The sequence below is a fragment of the Ovis aries genome, chromosome 25, assembly GCF_016772045.2.
Source record: "Ovis aries strain OAR_USU_Benz2616 breed Rambouillet chromosome 25, ARS-UI_Ramb_v3.0, whole genome shotgun sequence".
NCBI classification, from domain to species: domain Eukaryota; kingdom Metazoa; phylum Chordata; class Mammalia; order Artiodactyla; family Bovidae; genus Ovis; species Ovis aries.
The window spans coordinates 7,295,070-7,314,900 of NC_056078.1; the positions used below are offsets into that span (position 1 = coordinate 7,295,070).

General features: G+C 38.5%; 1 protein-coding gene across 12 annotated transcripts in view; it reads right to left on the minus strand.

Moving 5' to 3' along the window:
* Positions 1-3,649: 3,649 nt before the first annotated feature.
* Positions 3,650-19,831, minus strand: part of ARID4B (AT-rich interaction domain 4B) — a 139,360-nt gene continuing 123,178 nt past the window's right edge. For 9 of the 12 annotated variants that reach the window (XM_060406727.1, XM_060406724.1, XM_060406722.1 and 6 more), the window contains 5 exons: positions 14,821-16,035; positions 11,935-12,048; positions 9,294-9,509; positions 8,055-8,201; positions 3,650-5,396 (listed from right to left, as the gene is read on the minus strand). In XM_060406727.1, coding sequence (XP_060262710.1) covers positions 5,269-5,396; positions 8,055-8,201; positions 9,294-9,509; positions 11,935-12,048; positions 14,821-16,035 — 1,820 coding nt within the window. In that variant the 3' untranslated portion in view covers positions 3,650-5,268. Of the gene's footprint in view, positions 5,397-8,054; positions 8,202-9,293; positions 9,510-11,120; positions 11,277-11,934; positions 12,049-14,820; positions 16,036-19,831 lie in introns of those variants that run through there. The other 3 variants (XM_027962316.2, XM_042240947.1, XM_027962319.2) reach the window with 3 other exon arrangements.

Here is a 19,831-nt window from a genome sequence, read left to right on the forward strand (position 1 = left end):
GGACTGAGCGACTAAGCAGAGCACACGCAAGCTCTAACCTGATCTGCGCTATTATACCAGAAAAAGAACCTTGGCTCTCAAAGCCTGAAGAATCCCCATGGTCAGAGGAAACTGGCTGGTTTCCTCTGACCCAATTCCTTGGGGTCGCAGTTCAGTTCAGTTGCTCGGTCGTGTCCGACTCTTTGGAGTCGCAGAGTCGGACACAATTGCGCGACTAAGCACACTGTATTGGCTCTCAAAGCTAATGCGATTTTCTCAACCTACTCAGCGTGCGTGATAAGTCGCTTCAGTCGTGTCCGACTCTGCCATCCCATGGACTGTAACCCGCCAGGCTTCTCTGTCCATGGGACTCTCCAGGCAAGAATACTGGAGTGAGTTGCCATGCCCTCCTCCAAGGGATCTTCCCTACCCAGGGGTCGAACACACGTCTTTAAGTCAGCTGCATTGGCAAGTGAGTTCTTTTACCACTAGCGCCACCTAGGAAGCCCCCACCTCCAAGGTCCAAGCCTCCAAAGCCTGCTTTTTTCCCACCACCTCATTATTTCATAACCTGTCATTCCTTATTTTTGTTATGCCTTCCTCCACTATTATCCTCCCCTTTACCCCTCATTGTCACCAGCAAAATTGTACCCATCCTTCAAGCCCAACTCACTTGGTAAAATTCCCTACTATTTACAATAGAGATGAAATAGTGTCTCTAGATACAAATTGGTGTCTAGATACAAATTGGTATCTGTATTCTGTATCCCCACTCACCATACCTAGTGAATATGTGGTAAACGGACTTTGAAGTAATAAAAGATAAATATTAGATCATCATTAGGTAAGTCATTGACTCAGTAGTTTGGGTGGTGAAAGCAAGCGACCTTGAATCTTTGGGGACAGACTTGCTAGTTTTGGAGAGCTGCTTAACAAGTCACTGGGAATTTATGTGACCTTTTTTATAGTCCACATCAGATAACATGATGGAAAACCATTATTTATTTGCTTGGCCCTGATTTTGCCTTGAGTCCCTCAGTTTGACTTCCCGTAATTGTGACCTTGTGGTATCTCACAGAGAAAAACTGTGCGTATCTGCAACTCAAGCATCTCCATCTATTCTATACCATCCAATGAAGATATTCTGTTCAATTTTCTTTCAGAATGTCTTCCAGATTCCTTCCTCACTCTAACATTCCAAGAATCACTTCCTAGCTGGAGCATGGTAGGATTGAATCTGGCTTTCCTGACACTTCCTCTTCACATTAGCCTACTGCATTCCACTTCCAGATGAATCTGTTAAATGCTAAATTAAGATTTGCATCTCCTCTGTTACCACCCCACCGATCATCGCGTTTCTTGTATGCTCATACACTGCCCTCGTTAAAGCTCTTATGCACGTTTTCCTCAACCAGATAATTTAGTGCTTAATTTTGTGATCATATATATATATATATACACACACACACATATATATATATATATACATATATATATATATATATATATATATAGAGAGAGAGAGAGAGAGAGAGAGAGAGGCTTCCCAAGTGGCCAATGGTAAAGAATCCACCTGCCAAGCTGGAGACACAGGTTTAATCCCTGTGTTGGGAAGATTCCCTGGACAAAGAAATGGCAAACTGATCCAGTATCCTTGCCTGGGAAATCCCATGGCGGGCTACAGTCCATGGGGTCTCAGGGTCGGACATGACTTAGGGACTAAACAACAAATATGTATTACTTCCACAATTAAACCATGAAACTATTCCTCTGGGAGATTTACCTCTTCTACATATAAAACCCATCATATGATGTTAGACAAAATTCCCTAAATAGTAGCTTAAGTTTAGACGAAAGGTGGAGAAATGGCCTTTTGAATTTCAACAAAGAATGAAAGGCAGCCCACACTTCAGGAAGAAAACGGTTAAGTATGAAAGAGACATTGGTTGGAGACAGTTAAAAAATGATCCACACTGCTATTAAGAACTGTTTTTTAACCATTTAGAGATCACCAATGCCTTTGACTAGTTTCTTAAACTTATAAGCGCTCTTCTCATAAAAGAGTACAAATACATTTTGTAAAAAACGTTAGGGGTTTCATGAAATCTACTCCACTATCTCTAATCTCCCCAGGTTATTAAAATTAACAAGCTCTCACCCTCAGGTTATTTCAGTAGGAAAAAAAGGTTTTGGAGAACACTGAAAAACGTACCATCTTAATTTTATCTGAGATTGTAAACTAGTTTGGTAAAATGTAGTCTAGGTGATCAGGGGAAAAAAAGTCAAATTCCAGAAATGCCATGAAATTCTCGAACTCTCTGGAGAAGCTGGGAAGAAATAGGCAAGCAAGAGGGCAGAAAAACCCAACGGTATAAAACCTGAACTCCAAAGCTGATCGATCATCCTTGTCCTTTAGAGCACTCTTTCTGTAACACACCAAGTAGATGACATTGGGAGTTCCTTGAAAAACAGGGTTTCATGATCAGGTAAAACTAAAAACAGTAGGTTAAGGAAAAAACTTTCCTAAAGTTTAAAATATGGTAATATTATAGCTCTAAGAGGCTTCCCAGGTGGCACAATAGTGAAGGATCTACCTGCTAATGCAGGAGACCCAAGAGACCTGGGTTCCATCCTTGGGCTAGGAAGATCGACTGGAGGAGGAAATGGCAACACACTTCAGTCTTCTTGCCTGGAGAATCCCACGGACAGAGGAGCCCGGAGGGCTACAGTCCATGGGGTCTAAAACAGGTGGATATGACTGAGTGATTAAGCACACACACACTGAAGCTCTAAGGGAATGTGCTATATATAAGCATTTCCAAAATATATTTGATAATAAATTCCCAGAGTATTTCCAAGGAAATACCAGGAATACCAGGGACTGGTATTCTGGAATCTCATTTTTGAGAAGCATTGTTCTATAGATTTAAAAACTCATCCCTTAAATGTTAAACTAACTTCTGTGAAAAGGGTCATCACAAAAGTGAGTCAAAAATAAACATTTGGGCTTTGGGGCCTTAAAAAAAGTTTTTGTTTTAAAGAAAGGATTTTCTCTTAGTGGAAAGGTCATTAAATGGGGTGAAAAACCCTAATTACTGATTTTAAAGGTTTGGAGCAATACAGTGGTTCTCAACCTAGATGCATATTAAAGTCACTGTCCACCACCTTAAAAAAATAAGAGAAAATCAATAACCAGGTATCATCCCAGACCAATTAAATATGACTTTTTGAGAATGGACCCTGGGTATTGACTATTGTTTTAACAATCCCCAGATGACTCCAAGGTGTACTAATGGGGTAGAGTACACTAAAAGCTTAAGGGAGTCACAAAGGTCTAATAACATTAAAAGACAAGAAAAAAAAAAAAGCTGCTAGTAATGGCTTCAAGTGTTAAAAGAAAAAGCCTTTTTGATTTTTCTTTAGACAAACCTCCAAGTCATAAGTATTCATGCTCAGACTCAAGCTAAACAGTGTATGCAAAGATATAAGAATGCCTAATAACTCCTGTATATAAATCTTGTTAATGGACTTTCAATTCCTACAGGCAGAATATTCCCTTTTTAAAAAAATTAATCCTTTCTGATCATATATGCTGAAAAAGTATATTTCAGTCAGTCATCATACAGAAATGAACTAAAATTACTTAATCTTTTAGAAACAAAATCAAGGATTCACAAACTATGGCATTTTATTTCAGAGCCTTTGCTTACATTTGTACAATATATTACATAATTCTTCATTGTTTGCAGATCCTAATATATACTTTATAGCTTTTATTCTATAAGCTTTTCTTCAAGGTTTTGCTGTCAACAAATCTTTACAGTCCTGTACAAATTTGAATAACTTGAAACCGTTTTCAACAAAATTAGTTACTGTAAGCACACACTACAAGACTGAAAATGCTTTTCTTAGAAAAGTTGAATGTAAAGGATTCTGACACGTTAGCATCTACAACGAAACGCTTCGAAATTCTCACATGTTGTATCGCCAGAAAGCAAATAAAACATGCCAGCTCCATCCAAAAAAAGTACACAGAAGTACAATTAAAACAGTAAAACAGTCTGTACAGTAAAGTACTGTGTATTAACAGTGCCAGGTATTAAATAGCTTGAATGAACACATCCGCAATATACAAATGTCTTACAAAGGTGTAGAATTAAATACAAGTGCCAAACAGAACAGAGATTGGAATCATACAACATAAAGTCAACACAGGTGAAAACAATTTTGCGTTCATTTTGGATTTTATACAAGGCATTTAATTTTTATAGGCCTACCACCCCAATTAGCTATTTATACTTAAAATAACCACCATCCTTTTGAGACGGTTCATAGCAACAGCCTTGAACCATACTAATAAAGTTTACTTGCTCCTGAAGTCCTCTTGTTGTAGCTCATAATAAAATAAGCAATACAAATGAATTATCTGTATTTAAGGAAAAAGAAACATTTACAAGAAAACACAAAAATATAACTGTTATAATTCATTATGAATAAATATACACTTTGAACTGGCTAAGTACAATCTTTATACATTGTTTAAGATTTAATACAGTTTATTAGCCATTTTCTTTTTTCACACAATGTATTATATCAAAATTAAAAAAAAATACTGATTTATAGAAAAATGGCAAAGTACAGTAGTTCCATTCCAATTTGAAGGGGCATGAAAAGCCACTGCAAGACCTTTTAGCCTAATTCAAACCTGTAAACATGTTCAGTCTTTTTTAAAGAGAATCTTTAATATTTGGTTATCAGGATTGATGTCTAACATCCTGTTAACTGCAGGTTTTGAATTTATTACATGTGCTTGACTTATACAATTAAAGCCACCCTAAGATGACTTGCTTTAAAAAACAATTAGCTTGTACAAATGAAAATAGGTTCATATTTTTTCATAAATAAATGGAAAAATATCAAATGTTCCAGCTTTAACAAAATACAAGGGAATACATATACAGTAAGTTTTCTTAACATGTTCTGGCCACCCAACAACTACGCTTACTGTATTGTCTCTACAGGCAGTGAAAAGCCTCCATTTGCCACAGTGGAAGGCCTTCAAGTTACCAGACACACAATTCCCAGACAAGTTGGAAACAATTATTGCTTGAGGAAAAGCAGTCCATTGTACTTTTTCTTCATAAAAAAAGTGCACTTAAGTGCCAAGTCAGCTTGTCAAGAAACAATTTTAAATATAAAATAGTGCTTGTCTGATTTGTTTGTGCCGCTGTGCAGTATAAAAAGGCGCGGCCCGGAGCCGGAAGTGCAGAGTGCCTGGCCAGCCCGCCGTCACCTGCACTCCACCGACACTCCGTTCTGGGGCGCGCCGGGCAGGGGCGGTTCAGCCAGCGCCAGCATGACCGCAGCCGTTATGGAGCTGGATGAAGGCGAGGATGACGACGAGGAGGTGGCAGCACCTGCGTGGAAGGGAAGCCGAGAGCTTAGTAACTGCACAAAGAAGCAACACGCTAGTCCTCTAAACTGAGATTCTGCCGCAGTCTCCAGAATCATTTCGCCTACTACGAGAGCAGTCGAGTTTTAGGATACCATAATGTGCACCGAGGAGAATCTAGCGCACCTCAGGTAAGGGGACACTGCCCAACTACCGGAAGCAAGCACCAAGGAGAGACCAGGGAGCTCTCCTGCACTGTTCAAAGGAAAGTAAACTGTGGGCTCCGTCCACGGAGACATGGAAATAAGATAAAGGCAGACTTGCAGTAATAATGAAACAAATGTCAAGAAGACCTTGGAATTCAATAGGAAAATCTGTAACCTATCCCCAGATCTTTCCCCCCTTCCAATTCCTGTATCCTTCTGCTTCTGGAGTTCCTTATGAAATGAAATGGTGATGAGCATCGAAGGCTAATTGCTTTTTAAAGTTGGGGAAAATAACTACTACTACATATCACATCATAACTGCCTTTTGCTCCACTTGGTTTACAAAGCAAATGACACATTATTATTTTCCTCAAAGAAATTCTCTGTGTTATAAATCAGCGTTTGAAACTTATTTTTTATGGAATATATGCACAAGGTTTAAAAAAAAATCATTCAGAGATGGGAAATAAGGGGGAAAAATGAATTTTCCTCTGATTCAAGACCCTCCTCATCTTCCATATTCCCCTCCCCACTGTTACCAACTGCGCCACCATCTTTAAAAAGCCACAAGAGGGACTGGTAAATTTGGCCCCAGGGCCAAATCTGGTCTGCCCATTTTTGTTAAGAAAATCTGATTGGAACACAACTATGCCTATTTGTTTAGATCTAGCTTATGGCAGATTTCATACCTATGATGATAGGGTCCAGTAGTTCTAAAGAGACTACAAGGTTCACAAAGCCAAAAATATTTATTATCTGTCTCTATAGAAAATGTCTGCAACCCTAGTTCTAGAGGAATTTTATCGCAGAATCTAGACACATGACATGCATATTTAAAATGAAAACACTAGTAACTTTGTTTTTAAAAATGCAAGTGGAAGCACAGTACAGAGTCTAACTGGGTTTTTACACTTAACAATGTGAGATGTTCCTTATCACTACATATACAGATTTACCTTTTTCTTTTCAAAGTTGAATAGTTTTCCATTATATTTATGAACAGCAACTACTTTAATTCCTAGCCTTTTGCTGTTACCAACAACAAATGAATACTTAAGAGCATTATAAATAAAAATTTAAGTATTTAAATATATTATTAGAGAATATAGTTTAAAGATTTCTATCTTCTACTATAAATACTACCATAACAAACTTCTTTGTGGCCACATATTCTTCCTTGGGACCCATTCTTAGAACTGGAGGCAGCTAGTTGTCCAAAGACACAGTCAAACCATTTCCCAAGGTAATCAGGCCTGCGGTCCATCTACTTCATTTTACTGTGCTTTGCTTTACTGTGCGTCAAAGATACTGTTTTTTACAAAAGGTTTTTGGCAATCTTGTATCCAGCAAACCTATTGGCACCATTGTTTCCAACAGTATTGCTCACTTTCTGTATGTGTCGCATTTTGATAATTCTTACAATAATTCAAACTTTTTCACTGTTATTATATTTGTTATGGTGGTGGGAGCAGTGAGTTTTGATGTTACTATCACAACTGCTTTGGGATGTCATGAACCATGCTCATTATTATAAAAGACAGTGAACTTCTTGATTACTAAAATAATAAAGAATTTAGAATAAAACAAAAACTTAAGCTGATCGAACAGCAGCAGGGTTTGAGAAAACTGACTTCAATTCTGAAAGAAGTTCTACTGTGGGTAATATGCCATCAAACAACATTGCAGAGAAATCATTCATGACAGGAAAAGCCAATTGGTAAAGCAAACTTCAGAGTACTACAATGTAGTCTTATGTTAAAAAACCGCCACAGACACGCCAACCTTCAGCAATCACCACCCATCAACAATGAGGCAAACCCTCCACCAGCAAAATGATCACAATGAAGGCTCAGATGATGGCTAGCATTTTTAGCAATTAAGTATTTTCAACTGAGGTACGTTTATTATTCTTTGGAACATGATGCTATCGAACACTTAACAGACTACAGTACAGTGTAAATATAACTTTCATATGCACTAGGAAACCCAAGACATTCCTATGACACACGTTACTGTGACATTTGCTCTTTTGTGACAGTATGGAAACGAACCGACAACATCTTGGAAGTAGGCCTGCACTTTGTTTCAGCAGCTCTGTCAGATTAAAACCACCCCCTTCCCTTAGATTTTAACTCTCTCACTCCCTCTGGTCCTTCAGGTTCAATGAAAATGTTACAGCCACTCTGAATCTAACACAACCCACCCAATCACTGCCTTAGCATTGCTCTACTCTGTTCACAGTGCTTTGTACTATCTGACATATTACTAGTTTTTTAGAGGGAAGCAGATGGTAAGCTCCATGAAATTGAATATTATGGTTTGAGATAATTGTTTTAGATAAAGTTTTTCCATTTCATAGATGAAGAAAATAAGCCAGAGCGGTTACTGCCTGAAGAATCACAGATACAGTTCACATGAGCCCAACTGTCGAGTCAAAACTCCTTTGTGTTTAGGAAAAGTAAGGTAAAAACACTTACTTTCTCTTTCTTTCTTCTTTAAACGCTTTCTCCTCCGATCTATGGAAGCTACTTCCGATTTTAATGATAGATAATGTTTTCTGATTTCTTGAAGTTTTTCTTGAAGAATTGTGATTCGTTCAGCACTTGTCATATTTTCCAGGTCCGCTGTGAATTTAAAACTTTCATTAATATTCATTTGTGAACAAAATTTTAATATATTAGAGAATATATAGTGTGGTTGCAGAATGAGGTCAAGACAAACTTTAAAAAAAGGCTTATAAATATTGTTTGCCTAAGTTTTCTCCCCAGCCTAAAAAAATGCCCAGCACTAATACATGCAAGGTAACTTTTGAATGAATGTGTAGAATTAAAGATCTTATGACCTAAATAAACATGGATGTTAAAATTTCCACATTTGTGCCCACCCCCCCCCAAAAATCCACATATGTGTACAGCATCACCATAGTATATCATTAAAAATTATACTTAGAAACAAGACTGGAAAGACACCAAAAATTTTTTTTCCAAAATGTTTAAATTGCATACATTTTTGAATGTTAGAACTCTGAACAAAATTTTTTTCTTGTCTTTTTGTTCTTTTTTTGATTTTTTAATAAGTATGCATAACTTTAAAATTGTTAGAAAAATTTTCAAATGCTCTGAAGCAATTTTCAATCTCCTAAGAATATTTCCTTGCATGAGAAACACTGAAGTAATCTCTTTATAAAAAGAAAACAAACAAACAAAAACTTGAAATGGCTATTTTTCAGGTATACAAAGGTACAAAGAGTAGTATAACAGAGTCACTTATACTTATCCAGCTTCAATAATTAGCAAGTCATTGTAAATTCTGCCTCATGTATACCCTAAACAATCCACTTTCCAGGAGCAACGCTAGATTTTTTATAGTACGTTTCTGACATTATATCAGAAACATCTAGTCAATGTTGGTATGTGCCTCAAATGCCTTAACATACTGAGTCAAGTCAGTCAGACAGAGAAGGGGAAACATCACATGGCACCATTTATATGTGGAATCTAGAAAATGACGACAAATGAACTTACAAAACAGAAAGAGACTGACAGAGAACAATCTTATGGTTGCTGGGGGGAGAAGGATGGTGGGAAGGGATAGTTAGGGAATTTGGGGGACATGTACACACTGCTGTATTTAAAATGGATAACCAACAAGGGGGAAAAAAATTACTGGGAGGAAGTTTCCATTGCTTCACCTCTGACTTAGCGTATGTCACTTACACATCTGAAAACTCCATTTGTAAACTTTGGGTAATCGATTACTGGGTTCCTTGAGGTCAGGATCCTTATCGCCATTCTTTCCGCATTTTCCTGGAGACTGCGTCCTAGCAGGAGATTTGGTACCATGAGCCTTCATTCCAGTGGAAACTGATTTGATGGGCTGAGCCTTAGTTACACTTTCACCAGCAGAAAGTTCTTCACTATCACTACTATTTGCTGAAAAAGAAAATTTTTTAAAGCATTAGTAAACAGAAAAGTAATCATAATTTGTTACAGATTTTAGTGGACAATTTAAAAATTAACCATTTCCATTCACTACTATAGTAAACAACTTGCTTTAACAGACCCTGACTAAAAACTTGGAAAATAATCAAGTATAAACATAGCAGCATATCAGTTAAGGAAAGCAAAAACTCTTCTTACCTGAATCACCAATAATGTATTAAAAAAAATACTCAAAGTAACTTTCATTATATCTGGTGATTACCAAATATGCAGTAATTATTTAAATAGCTTTTAACTCTACTATATTAAAATATATATATATGTAGATAATAGAATACAGCATTTTTTTAATGAATCATATGAAATCTTAATTTCATATTTTAAATTGTGTACAGGCGACACTTTCCTACTTCTCTGGCCAAATCAATGACACACTATCATTACATTCAATAAAGAGTTCTTTGAAAATAAGTTCCAAGTTTTAATATATACAGTGATTTCTTAAGAAACTCCTACATCATAACCTGTTGACTAAAGTAAACCATAGGTTTTACCCTGATAAATATATTCAGTAATTTATGAAGAATTCAGAAGTCTATGCAATAATGTTAAATCTGCCTTTGTTGATTAAAACCTCAACGAAGTGTGTGAGTGTGTGTGTGTGCTCGCGCACGCGCTCAGTCATGTCCGACTCTTTGTGACTTTATGGACTGTAGCCTGCCAGGCTCCTCTGTACATGGAATTTCCCAGGCAACAATACTGGTGTGGGTTGCCATTTCCTACTTCAAGGCATCTTCCCGACCCAGGAATCGAACCTCTGTCTCTGTTATCTCCTGCATTGGTAGATGGGTTCTTTATCACTGTGTCACCTGGGAAGCCCAAAGCCTCAGTACCAGAATGGAAATCTTTAACATCTTGACATGTGAATAGGTAATGGAATTGCTATTTCCGTAAATTACCTCTTTCTGGATACAAAGCATTACTGTAGATTCTATGACAGTTAATTCATTTGACTAAATTATTCTTAGAGAACTGTTTCCTCATTCTGATTTGCCAAGATACAAGTCCAATAATTAAAATGGAAGAATATATGATCAACTGCTATAGCTCAAAATTATATGAATACGTCAACTGACTTGTTGAAACTGAGCCCTCTTGGAGAATGTCATTTAAAAGTCTTAAAGATAAAAACATTACAATGTAATTTAAAAAGTCTTGAATATCCTTTCAGTTACTCCAAATGTGGCATCAATCTGGCATCAAATTTATCCATTTTCTTTTATCAGTTCTTCATTTAACAATAGCTACCCTCCAAAAAATATAGTTCAGCTCTAAAAAACTGAAAAGTGTTCCAGATAGGAAAGACACAGAGCAACTCCTCCCCACTGTGGTGTTCAGGAGTAAAGAAACTCCACCACTCTTTTGTACATGTCCTAAAAGAATCCCTTCCCAGTCCCCCCACTGCTGCTCTGGAACCCCTGGCAACTCCTAGCTCAGCCACCCAAGGCTTGGCCCCACTCTGATGCAGTGGTCTGCCTCAGCTCGGCTTTCATGGCCTTGCTGAACACAGCCGCCCGGGGCCCCGAAGGATGCCATATTCACCGCCTGGAAGTCATATGGGCTCAGCAGAACCGCGGGGAGCTGGCCGCAAAACCCTTTTCTGCACTGAAGTGCAGGCAAGCCGGCCGATAGCAAAGGTCAGGCAGTGGAGGTGGCAGGAATCTCCTGGAAGAGCAGCAGGAGGTCAGTGTGGGGCACCTGAAAAAAAATTCTTTACATATTTTCTGCTTCGTACTTTGTCTACGAGAGAGAGAAAAAAACGTGCAGCTCTCAGGAGAAATACAATATATATATTCCTGTAGACTGATAAATAAGAATCATTGCTAAAGTCATTAGTTAGAACATATTTAACCCCTGTATTCTTAGAGCTGCTCTTGAATACACAGTTCAGGATATCGAAGATAAAGATATTAGGCTGCAGCTATTGGAATCATAGCTCTAAAGCTATCTTGGTTGTTCTCTTCTAGGCTGATTTTGCCTGAATGGATTACAAAGCAATGAGTTTCACTGTAATAAAAAGAATATATAATTCAATTACATATTTAATAATATGTAATATATATAATGCAAAAGAATCTGCACATAAAACTAACAAAAATGTTGGTGTTTATATTACACTGGCTATTATTTTTTAAAAAGATTAAAAATCAGCAATCAATACAACTGCTGAATAACAGCAAATTGCTCAATCCTAGAATCTACCTGCAGTCAGGAGACTTCTCTGTGATTTTTGCAGGGGTAGAGACAACAATCAAAACATTAAGTATCCCATATCCTAAATACCCTTTTCTTAAAGGGAGAAAAAAACACATCCACCATCATCTTCAGATTTAAACATTAGAGATTTCACACTTACTGCCTTTCCCCTTCTTTTTGTTGTTTACCACTGCAGACTTATGGCTTCGTTTCTGCTTTTTTGACGAATTTCCTCCTCCCTGAGCTTCTTTCACTCTTTTCTGACCTGTACAGGCTTTGATGGGGAAAAGAACTATTAAGTAACACAAAATAAAATCAAGCTTGTCCCCAGGTATAAATTAATTCCACATTTTAGAAGAATAGACCAATTCTGAAACTACAGATGTTCTTTGAGATTTATAAGTTATCACAGAAATTATTAGAATTTTAAAAAGTCATTAATGAGCTGAATTATAACACATCATAAAACTAGAGTTTTTTTAAAAAACAAATAAAGCACTACCCTGGTGGCTGAGTGGTAAAGAATCTGCCTGCCAATGCAGGAGACATGGGTTCTATCCCTAGTCTGGGAAGATCCCACATGCCGCAGAGTAACTAAGCCTGTGTACCACAGCTACTGAGCCCACGCTCTGGACCGCGGGAGTCGCAACAACTGAAGCTCTCGTGCCCTAGAGTCCGGCTGGAGACTTCTAGAGAAGCCACTGAAATGAAAAGCCTGCACAGAGCAACAAAGAGTAGGCCCTGCTCACCGCAACTAGAGGAAAGCCTGTACAGCAACAAAGACCTAGCACAACCAAAAATAAATAAAACAAATAAACATTTAAAAATGAAAAACAAATAAAGCATGCATATCCTTCTTGGGCAATGGTTAACATGTATACCATTTACAAATCCAGTGCAGTAGTTCTAAAAAATATTTCATCATCTTGGTAGGAAGTTATTCCAAAATATTATAAAGTCTCTCTTTTCCTCAAGGATTAGCTCAAGTCTTACCTTCCCTGATGCCCAGGCTTCAATGATTAACTGCTAGTCCAAACTACAGTTTCTCTACTTCTAATAGGATCCTCAGCATCTGCTGTGTTTCTAGTGTCTAATTATATGTATTGCTTTTCAGACTATACAGTAATCTCTTTTTCCTGAGACTTATAAAGTCTTATCTCTATTCCATTGCAGTGTCAGATACTATTACTATAACCACAATACAATCAATACTATGATAAAATTATGCCATGTTTGTTACTAAAAATGTTTCTTAAGCCTGTTACAATGGTAACATATACAAGACATGGCTTTGTTGGTAAAAAAATGGAACAAGCTATTTTAAATGTTTTGTTTACAACTTTTTAGTTGTTTTTTTTAATGGGTTACATCTAATTGATAACTTTCCCTAAGGCTATTTTAATATAACAAGGTGAACCATAAAGGAAGTGATTCAGATATTACCTATATTAAAGTACAGAATCTTAACAATAATTGCCAAATTTCTCTCCGAAAGAGTTTAATTCTGAAACTTTCATCTCCAAAAATAAAAAGCTCACTGTAGGCTAACCTGGAAGGCAATCTTAAATCTAAATTGTAAAACTTACATTTTTACTTTTAATATAAAGTGAAGTAGTCAATATCTGCAGATAAATTTACTCCTTTTGCAGACAAAAGGAGCCATATGGAACAAGTGCTTAAGAATTTATTTTTAAAGAGATAAAATTCTAAAAAATTCTGTAATATGCTTTGATTTGATAAGACAGATATATCCTAAATGAAGTTCTCAAACTGCTTACTTTTTAACATAGTTAAGATTAAGATTCAAAAGGGTAATACTGACATAGGCTATCAGACTTGTTGAAAACACATCTCAATCTTTCATTAGATATGAGGAGCACAGTGAGGATGCAACCTCTTCAGAATTATGATTAAAAGTTCATTATAGTTTATTGAAAGCTTCTCCAGTCATCTGTAATAAATGCTTCTTTCATCTTGAGGATATTTATGCCTGGATAATTCAAATCTGTGAGACAGTACAACACACAAACATAATCACAGTAGCTATGTGTGTAAATATTTAAATAAAAAAGATCACTGAAATCTACTGCAACTATATTTTTACTTAGTATTTTTTGAAAAATGTTTTAAGACAAAATTATTTGTGTGATAGATAGTTATGTCAATTATGTCTCAGGGAAACTAGAAAAAGGAAAAAAAAAGGTTTATGAGAGAAAACTGAAAGTTAACTAATTTGGTCTAGACTGTATCTCCTTAAGTTTATCTAAAAACCTGAAATCAGTATAATAAAATCTGGTATGTTATATAACATACATACCCTAGTGCTTTACACTGGAAAAGTGTGTTTTAAAGCCAAGTGTCAGCTTACAGTATACTGATTTAAAGACACCTGAATGAAGTGGTTTACAAGAAGAATGGTGTCAGAGCTATGGCACCAACAAAAAGGCACTAAGACTTCAGGGAAGTACAGCATAGACACTGGTCCTTCAATTTGGAAGCTAGGCAACCAAGAAAGTTCCTTTACAAACTCTCAAACAGTAGTCAGGCTCAAAAATCAGTTTGACATGGTTATCTGAGGACAGCACAGCCTGGACAGTTGCTTGCTCCAAATCCCTACATAGAGTACTTTGGTTAAGGGTGGACGAGTCCATCAATAAATCAAAATGTTAGTGAGAAACTGCATGGGACAACTGCAGAAACAATGTTAAAGAAATATACTTAAGCTGCTCATGCCATGCAGTCAACCAGTATATAATGAGTTTTCAAACAGGTCTGGATTTGAGCCTGGGTGCATTTTCTATTAAATAGCACATGATCTGGTCCACTGTGAAATGTCACAGGTGGCTGAAGTGAAAAAAACACTCAATTCTCAAGTTGTTAAATGCATCCCACCCTCCACTACCCAAACTACCTTTCACATTGCCACTTTCACATGCTCACACAAGTACTCCACGTAAACACCTCATGTTGTAATGAAGGGTATGAAGCCCCTGAAACCGTCAGGGGGGACGATCATGAACCATGACGCTGGGGCCTGGGGCCTCACCTTTCTCGGGATGCTCTGCCTCAGGCTGATTGCTGCTGCTCGAGCTCACGCTGGCATCAAAGCCCGTGGGCGAGCTGTTCCCTTCTGACTGCAGATCCTGCAGCTCCCCCGCGACACTGTCCACTTCGACTGTGCTGTCAGTCTCACTCTTGATGCTGCGGACTTCCTCATGGTTTGGGGCCAGCGGCTCTGACACTGTTACAGAAGGTGGCTGCCGACTGGCTTCCGTCACGGTGACTGAGGAAGGGGACTCGGGTGTTGTGGGAGGGGTATTGAGCACTGAATTGCTGCCGCTGCTCGGAAATTCCGATTTTTTGTCACTGACTTCAGCTGGCTTCTCCTCAGTGGGTTTGCCCTCTGCACCGGCCGAGGGCGGGGCAGCCAGATCGGTGTTGGGGGAGCAGCTCTCCTCCTCAGCCACAGTCTGCAGGGACCCCTCAGCCGGCCCCTCTTCTGGGGCAGGATGGGGTGGGGAGGCTGCGGCCTCAGTGTCAGAGTCTGAGAAAAGCTCCTTCAGCGTTTTTTTAGGCCACTGACCCTGAATACTTGACCAGACATCTTTTCGATCTTTTGCTCTGCTGTTCTGAAGTCTTTCATCAGAGTTATTTAAAAGTTTTATCCTTTTCTCGGCCACTTCTGAAAATCCTGAATAGAAACCAGTTGTCCGTAGAGACTTTCTTTTCTCCTCCAAACCATTGTACTTCTTAGTCGGTGTCACCTTGGCTTTGGACTTTCCTTCTTCGTCCTCATCTGAGGAGCTATTGCTACTGTTTTCTATGCAAAGGGCTTCTTTGTTCTTGGCCTTATCCTCCTTCTTACTGGGGGAGCCGCTTTTTAAACACTCCTCGGTATTGCAGTACCTTCTCTTACCACGTTTTACCGGTGGCTTTGAAGATTTATCAGCGGTGTCCTTTTTAACATCCTTTCTCTTTTTTGTGACTTCATCTTCTTCTTCATAGTCAGTATCTTCAGATAATGCTTCCATATCTTTTCTTAAGCTTTCTGGAGATTTTGACAAGGGTTTGGCTATTACCAAATCTGCGTGGCCTTTGTTTTCTTCAAGCAAAGATGAACTGTTCTGTTCCTCTTTGGATGGAAGATCACTTCTGTTGTGAGTCAAATGATCCATCTTAGATTCTTCTTTGCCATGGTTCTCTAGGTCCTGAACACTTGTTTCATCCTCTTGCTCACTGTCTTCAGCAGAACTTTCAGAAGCTAGAAAAGAAAGAAAAAACAATGAGTATGATAAGAATAGCAGCGATGTCTTCTCTGGCCCCACTAATATAAACAAGTATTAGCTCATATGCTTATAACCACTCCAGGTTGCTAGGTTTTATCCTCATTTTACAACTGAGGAAACTGAGCTTCAGAGAGAAGACACTCACCCAATGATGGAAATGTCATCTATCATGACTAGAGTGGGAGTGACACTACTGTATGCTTTTGCCAAAACTCATCATATTGTAAACATAAAACTGGTGACTTTGTTTGTAAATTTTACCTCAATAAAGTAGATTATAAAAAAGAAAGAATCGTATCCAAATTTATGAGCAGAACATAGTGGAGTCAGGATGTAGTTCCAGGATGTTCAAACTCTAAAGTGTATATTCTTATAAAAGTGTAGTCTTCACTTTCAATGTAGCAATGACAACTCAAAAATTTTGTAAGCAATGTATTTCTACCACAGATGCTTTGAAAACACAATTAACTTTATACAAACATCAGTTCAGTTCAGTCGCTCAGTCATGTCTGACTTTTTTGCAACCCCATGGACTGCAGCATGCCAAGGCCTCCCTGTCCATCACAAACTCCCAGAGTTTACTCAAACTCATGTCCATTGAGTCAATGATGCCATTCAACCATCTCATCCCTTCTCCCGCCTTCAATCTTTTCCAGCATCAGGGTCTTCTCAAGTAAGTCAGTTCTTCGCATCAGGTGGCCAAAGTATTGGAATTTCAGCTTCAGCATCAGTCCTTCCAATGAATATTCAGGACTGATTTCCTTTAGGATGCAAAGGTTGGATCTCCTTGTACTTCAAGGGACTCTCAAGAGTCTTCCCCAACACCGCAGTTCAAAAGCATCAATTCTTCAGTGCTCAGCTTTCTTTATAGTCCAACTCTCATATCCATACATGACTACTGGAAAAATCACAGCTTTGACTATATGGACCTTCGTCAGCAAAGGGATGTCTCTGGTTTTTAATATGCTGTCTAGGTTTGTCATAGCTTTTCTATCAAGTAGCAAGGGTCTTTTAACTTCATGTCACTGTCTGCAGGGATTTTGGAGCCCAAGAAAATAAAATCTATTGGTTTCCACTTTTTCCCCATCTATTCATCATGAAGTGATGGGATCAGATCCCATGATCTTCATTTTTTGAATGTTGAGTTTTAAGCCAGCTTTTTCACTCTCCTCTTTCATGCTCAACAAGAAGCCTTTTAATTTCTCTTCACTTTCTACCATTAAGAATGGTATTATCTGTATATTTGAGGTTATTTATATTTCTCCCAGCAATCTTGATTCCAGCTTGTGATTCACCCAGCTTAGCATTTCGCATGATGTACTCTGTTTAAAGGGCTTCCCAGGCGGCACGAGTGGTAAGGAACCTGCCTGCCAATGCAGGAAATGAGAGAGACATGGGTTCGATCCCTGGGTTGGGAAGATCCCCTGGAGGAGGGCATGGCAACCCAAAACAGTATTCTTGCCTGGAGAATGCCATGGACAGAGGAGTCTGGCAGACTACAGTTCATAGGGTCTCAAAGAGTTGGACACGATTGAAATGACTTAGCATACACTCTGCACAGAAGTTAAATAAGCAGGGTGACAATCTGCAGCCTTGTCATACTTCTTTCCCAATTTTGAACCAGTCTGTTGTATCATGTCCGGTTCTAATTGTTGCTTCCTGACCTGCATACAGGTTTCTCAAGAAGCAGGTCAGGTGGTCTGGTATTCTCATCTCTCTAAGAATTTTGCACAGTTTGTTGTGATCCATACAGTCAAAGGCTTTAGCATAGTCAAGGAAGCAGAAGTAGATGTTTTTCTGGAATTCCCTCACTTTCCTTATGAGCCAATAAATGTTGGTTATTTGATCTCTGGTTCCTCTGCCTTTTCTAAACCCAGCTTGTACATTTGGAAGTTCATGTACTATTAAAGCCTAGCTTGAAGGATTCTGAACATAATCTTTATTAGCATGTGAAACAAGTACAGTAGTTAGAACATTCCATGGCACTGCCCTTCTTTGAGACTGGGATAAATACTGACCTTCTCTAATCCTGTGGCCACTGGTGAGTTTTCCAAATTTGCTGACATACTGAATGTAGCGCTTTAACAGCATCATCTCTTAGGATTTAATAGTTCAGCTGGAATTCCATCTCCTCCACTAGCTTTTTCCATAATAATGCTTCCTAAGGCCCACCTGACTTCACACTCCAGGATGTATGGCTCTAGGTGAGTGATTACACTATCGTGGCTATCCAGGCCATTAAGACTTTTTTTGTACGGTTCTGGATATTCTTGCCACCTTTCTCAATCTCTTCTTCTTCTATTAGGTCCTTACCATTTTTCTCCTTTATCATGCCCATTCTTGCATGAAATGTTCCCTTGCTATTTCCAGTTTTCTTGAAGAGATCTCTAGTCATTCTCATTCAATTGTATTCCCCTATTTCTTTGCACTGATCACTGGGGCAGGCTTTCTTATCTCTCCTTGCTATTCTTTGAAACTCTGCATTCAGTTGAGTGTATCTTTCCTGTTCTCCCTTGTCTTTCACTTGTCTTCTTTTCTCAGCTATTTGTAAAGCCTCCTCAGACAACCACTTTGCTTCTTGCATTTCTTTTCTTGGGGATGGTTCTGGTCACTGCCTCCGGTACAATTGTTACAAATCTCCGTCCATAGTTCATCAGGCATTCTGTCTACAAGATCTAATCCCTTAAATCTATTCATCACTTCCACTGTATAATCACAAGGGATTTGATTTAGGGCATACCTGAATGGCCTAGCGGTTTTCCCTACTTTCTTCAATTTAAGCCTCAATTTTGCAGTAAGAAACTCATGACCAAGTTAAGCTTCAGTTTTGCAATAAGAAGCTCGTGATCTGAGCCACAGTCAGCTCCGGGTGTCATTTTTGCTGACTATATAGAGCTTCTCCATTTTTGGCTGCAAAGAATATAATCAATTTGATTTCGGTATTAACCATCTGGGGATGTCCATGTACAGAGTCATCTCTTGTGTTGTTGGAAAAGGGTGTTTGCTATGACCAGAGTGTTTTCTTGACAAAACTCTGTTAGCCTTTGCCATGTGTCATTTTTTACTCCAAGGCCAAACTTGTCTGTTATTCTGGGTATCTCCTGACTTCCTACTACTTTTTCATTCCAATCCCCTATGATGAAAGGGACATTTTTGGGGGGGGGCGGGGGGTGTTAGTTCTAGAAGGTCTTGTAGGTCTTCATAAATCAGTCAACTTCAGCCACTTCAGCATTCATGATTGGGGCATACACTTGATTACTGTGATGCTGAATGGTTTGCCTTGGAAACAAATTGAGATCATTCTGTCATTTTTGAGACTGCACCGAAGTACTGCATTTCAGACTCTTCTTTTGAGTATTAGGGCTACTCCATTTCTTCTAAGGGAGTCTTGCCCACAGTAGTAGATATATATAGGTCATCTAAATTAAATCTGCCCATTCCTGTCCATTTTAGTTCACTGATTCCTAAGATGTCAATGTTCACTCTTGCCACCTCCTTCTTCACCACATCCAATTTACCTTGATTCATGGACCTAACATCCTGGGTTCCTATTCCACACTGCTCTGTACAGCACTGGACTTACTTTCACACTAGACACATCCACAACTGAGTGGCATTTCCGCCTTGGCATAGCTTCTTCATTCTTTCTGGAGCTAATAACAATTGCTGTCTGCTCTTCCCTAGTAGCATATTGGACACTTTCTGATCTGAGAGGCTCATCTTCAGGTGTCATATCTTTTTGCCTTTTCATACTGTTCATGGGAAGAGTAC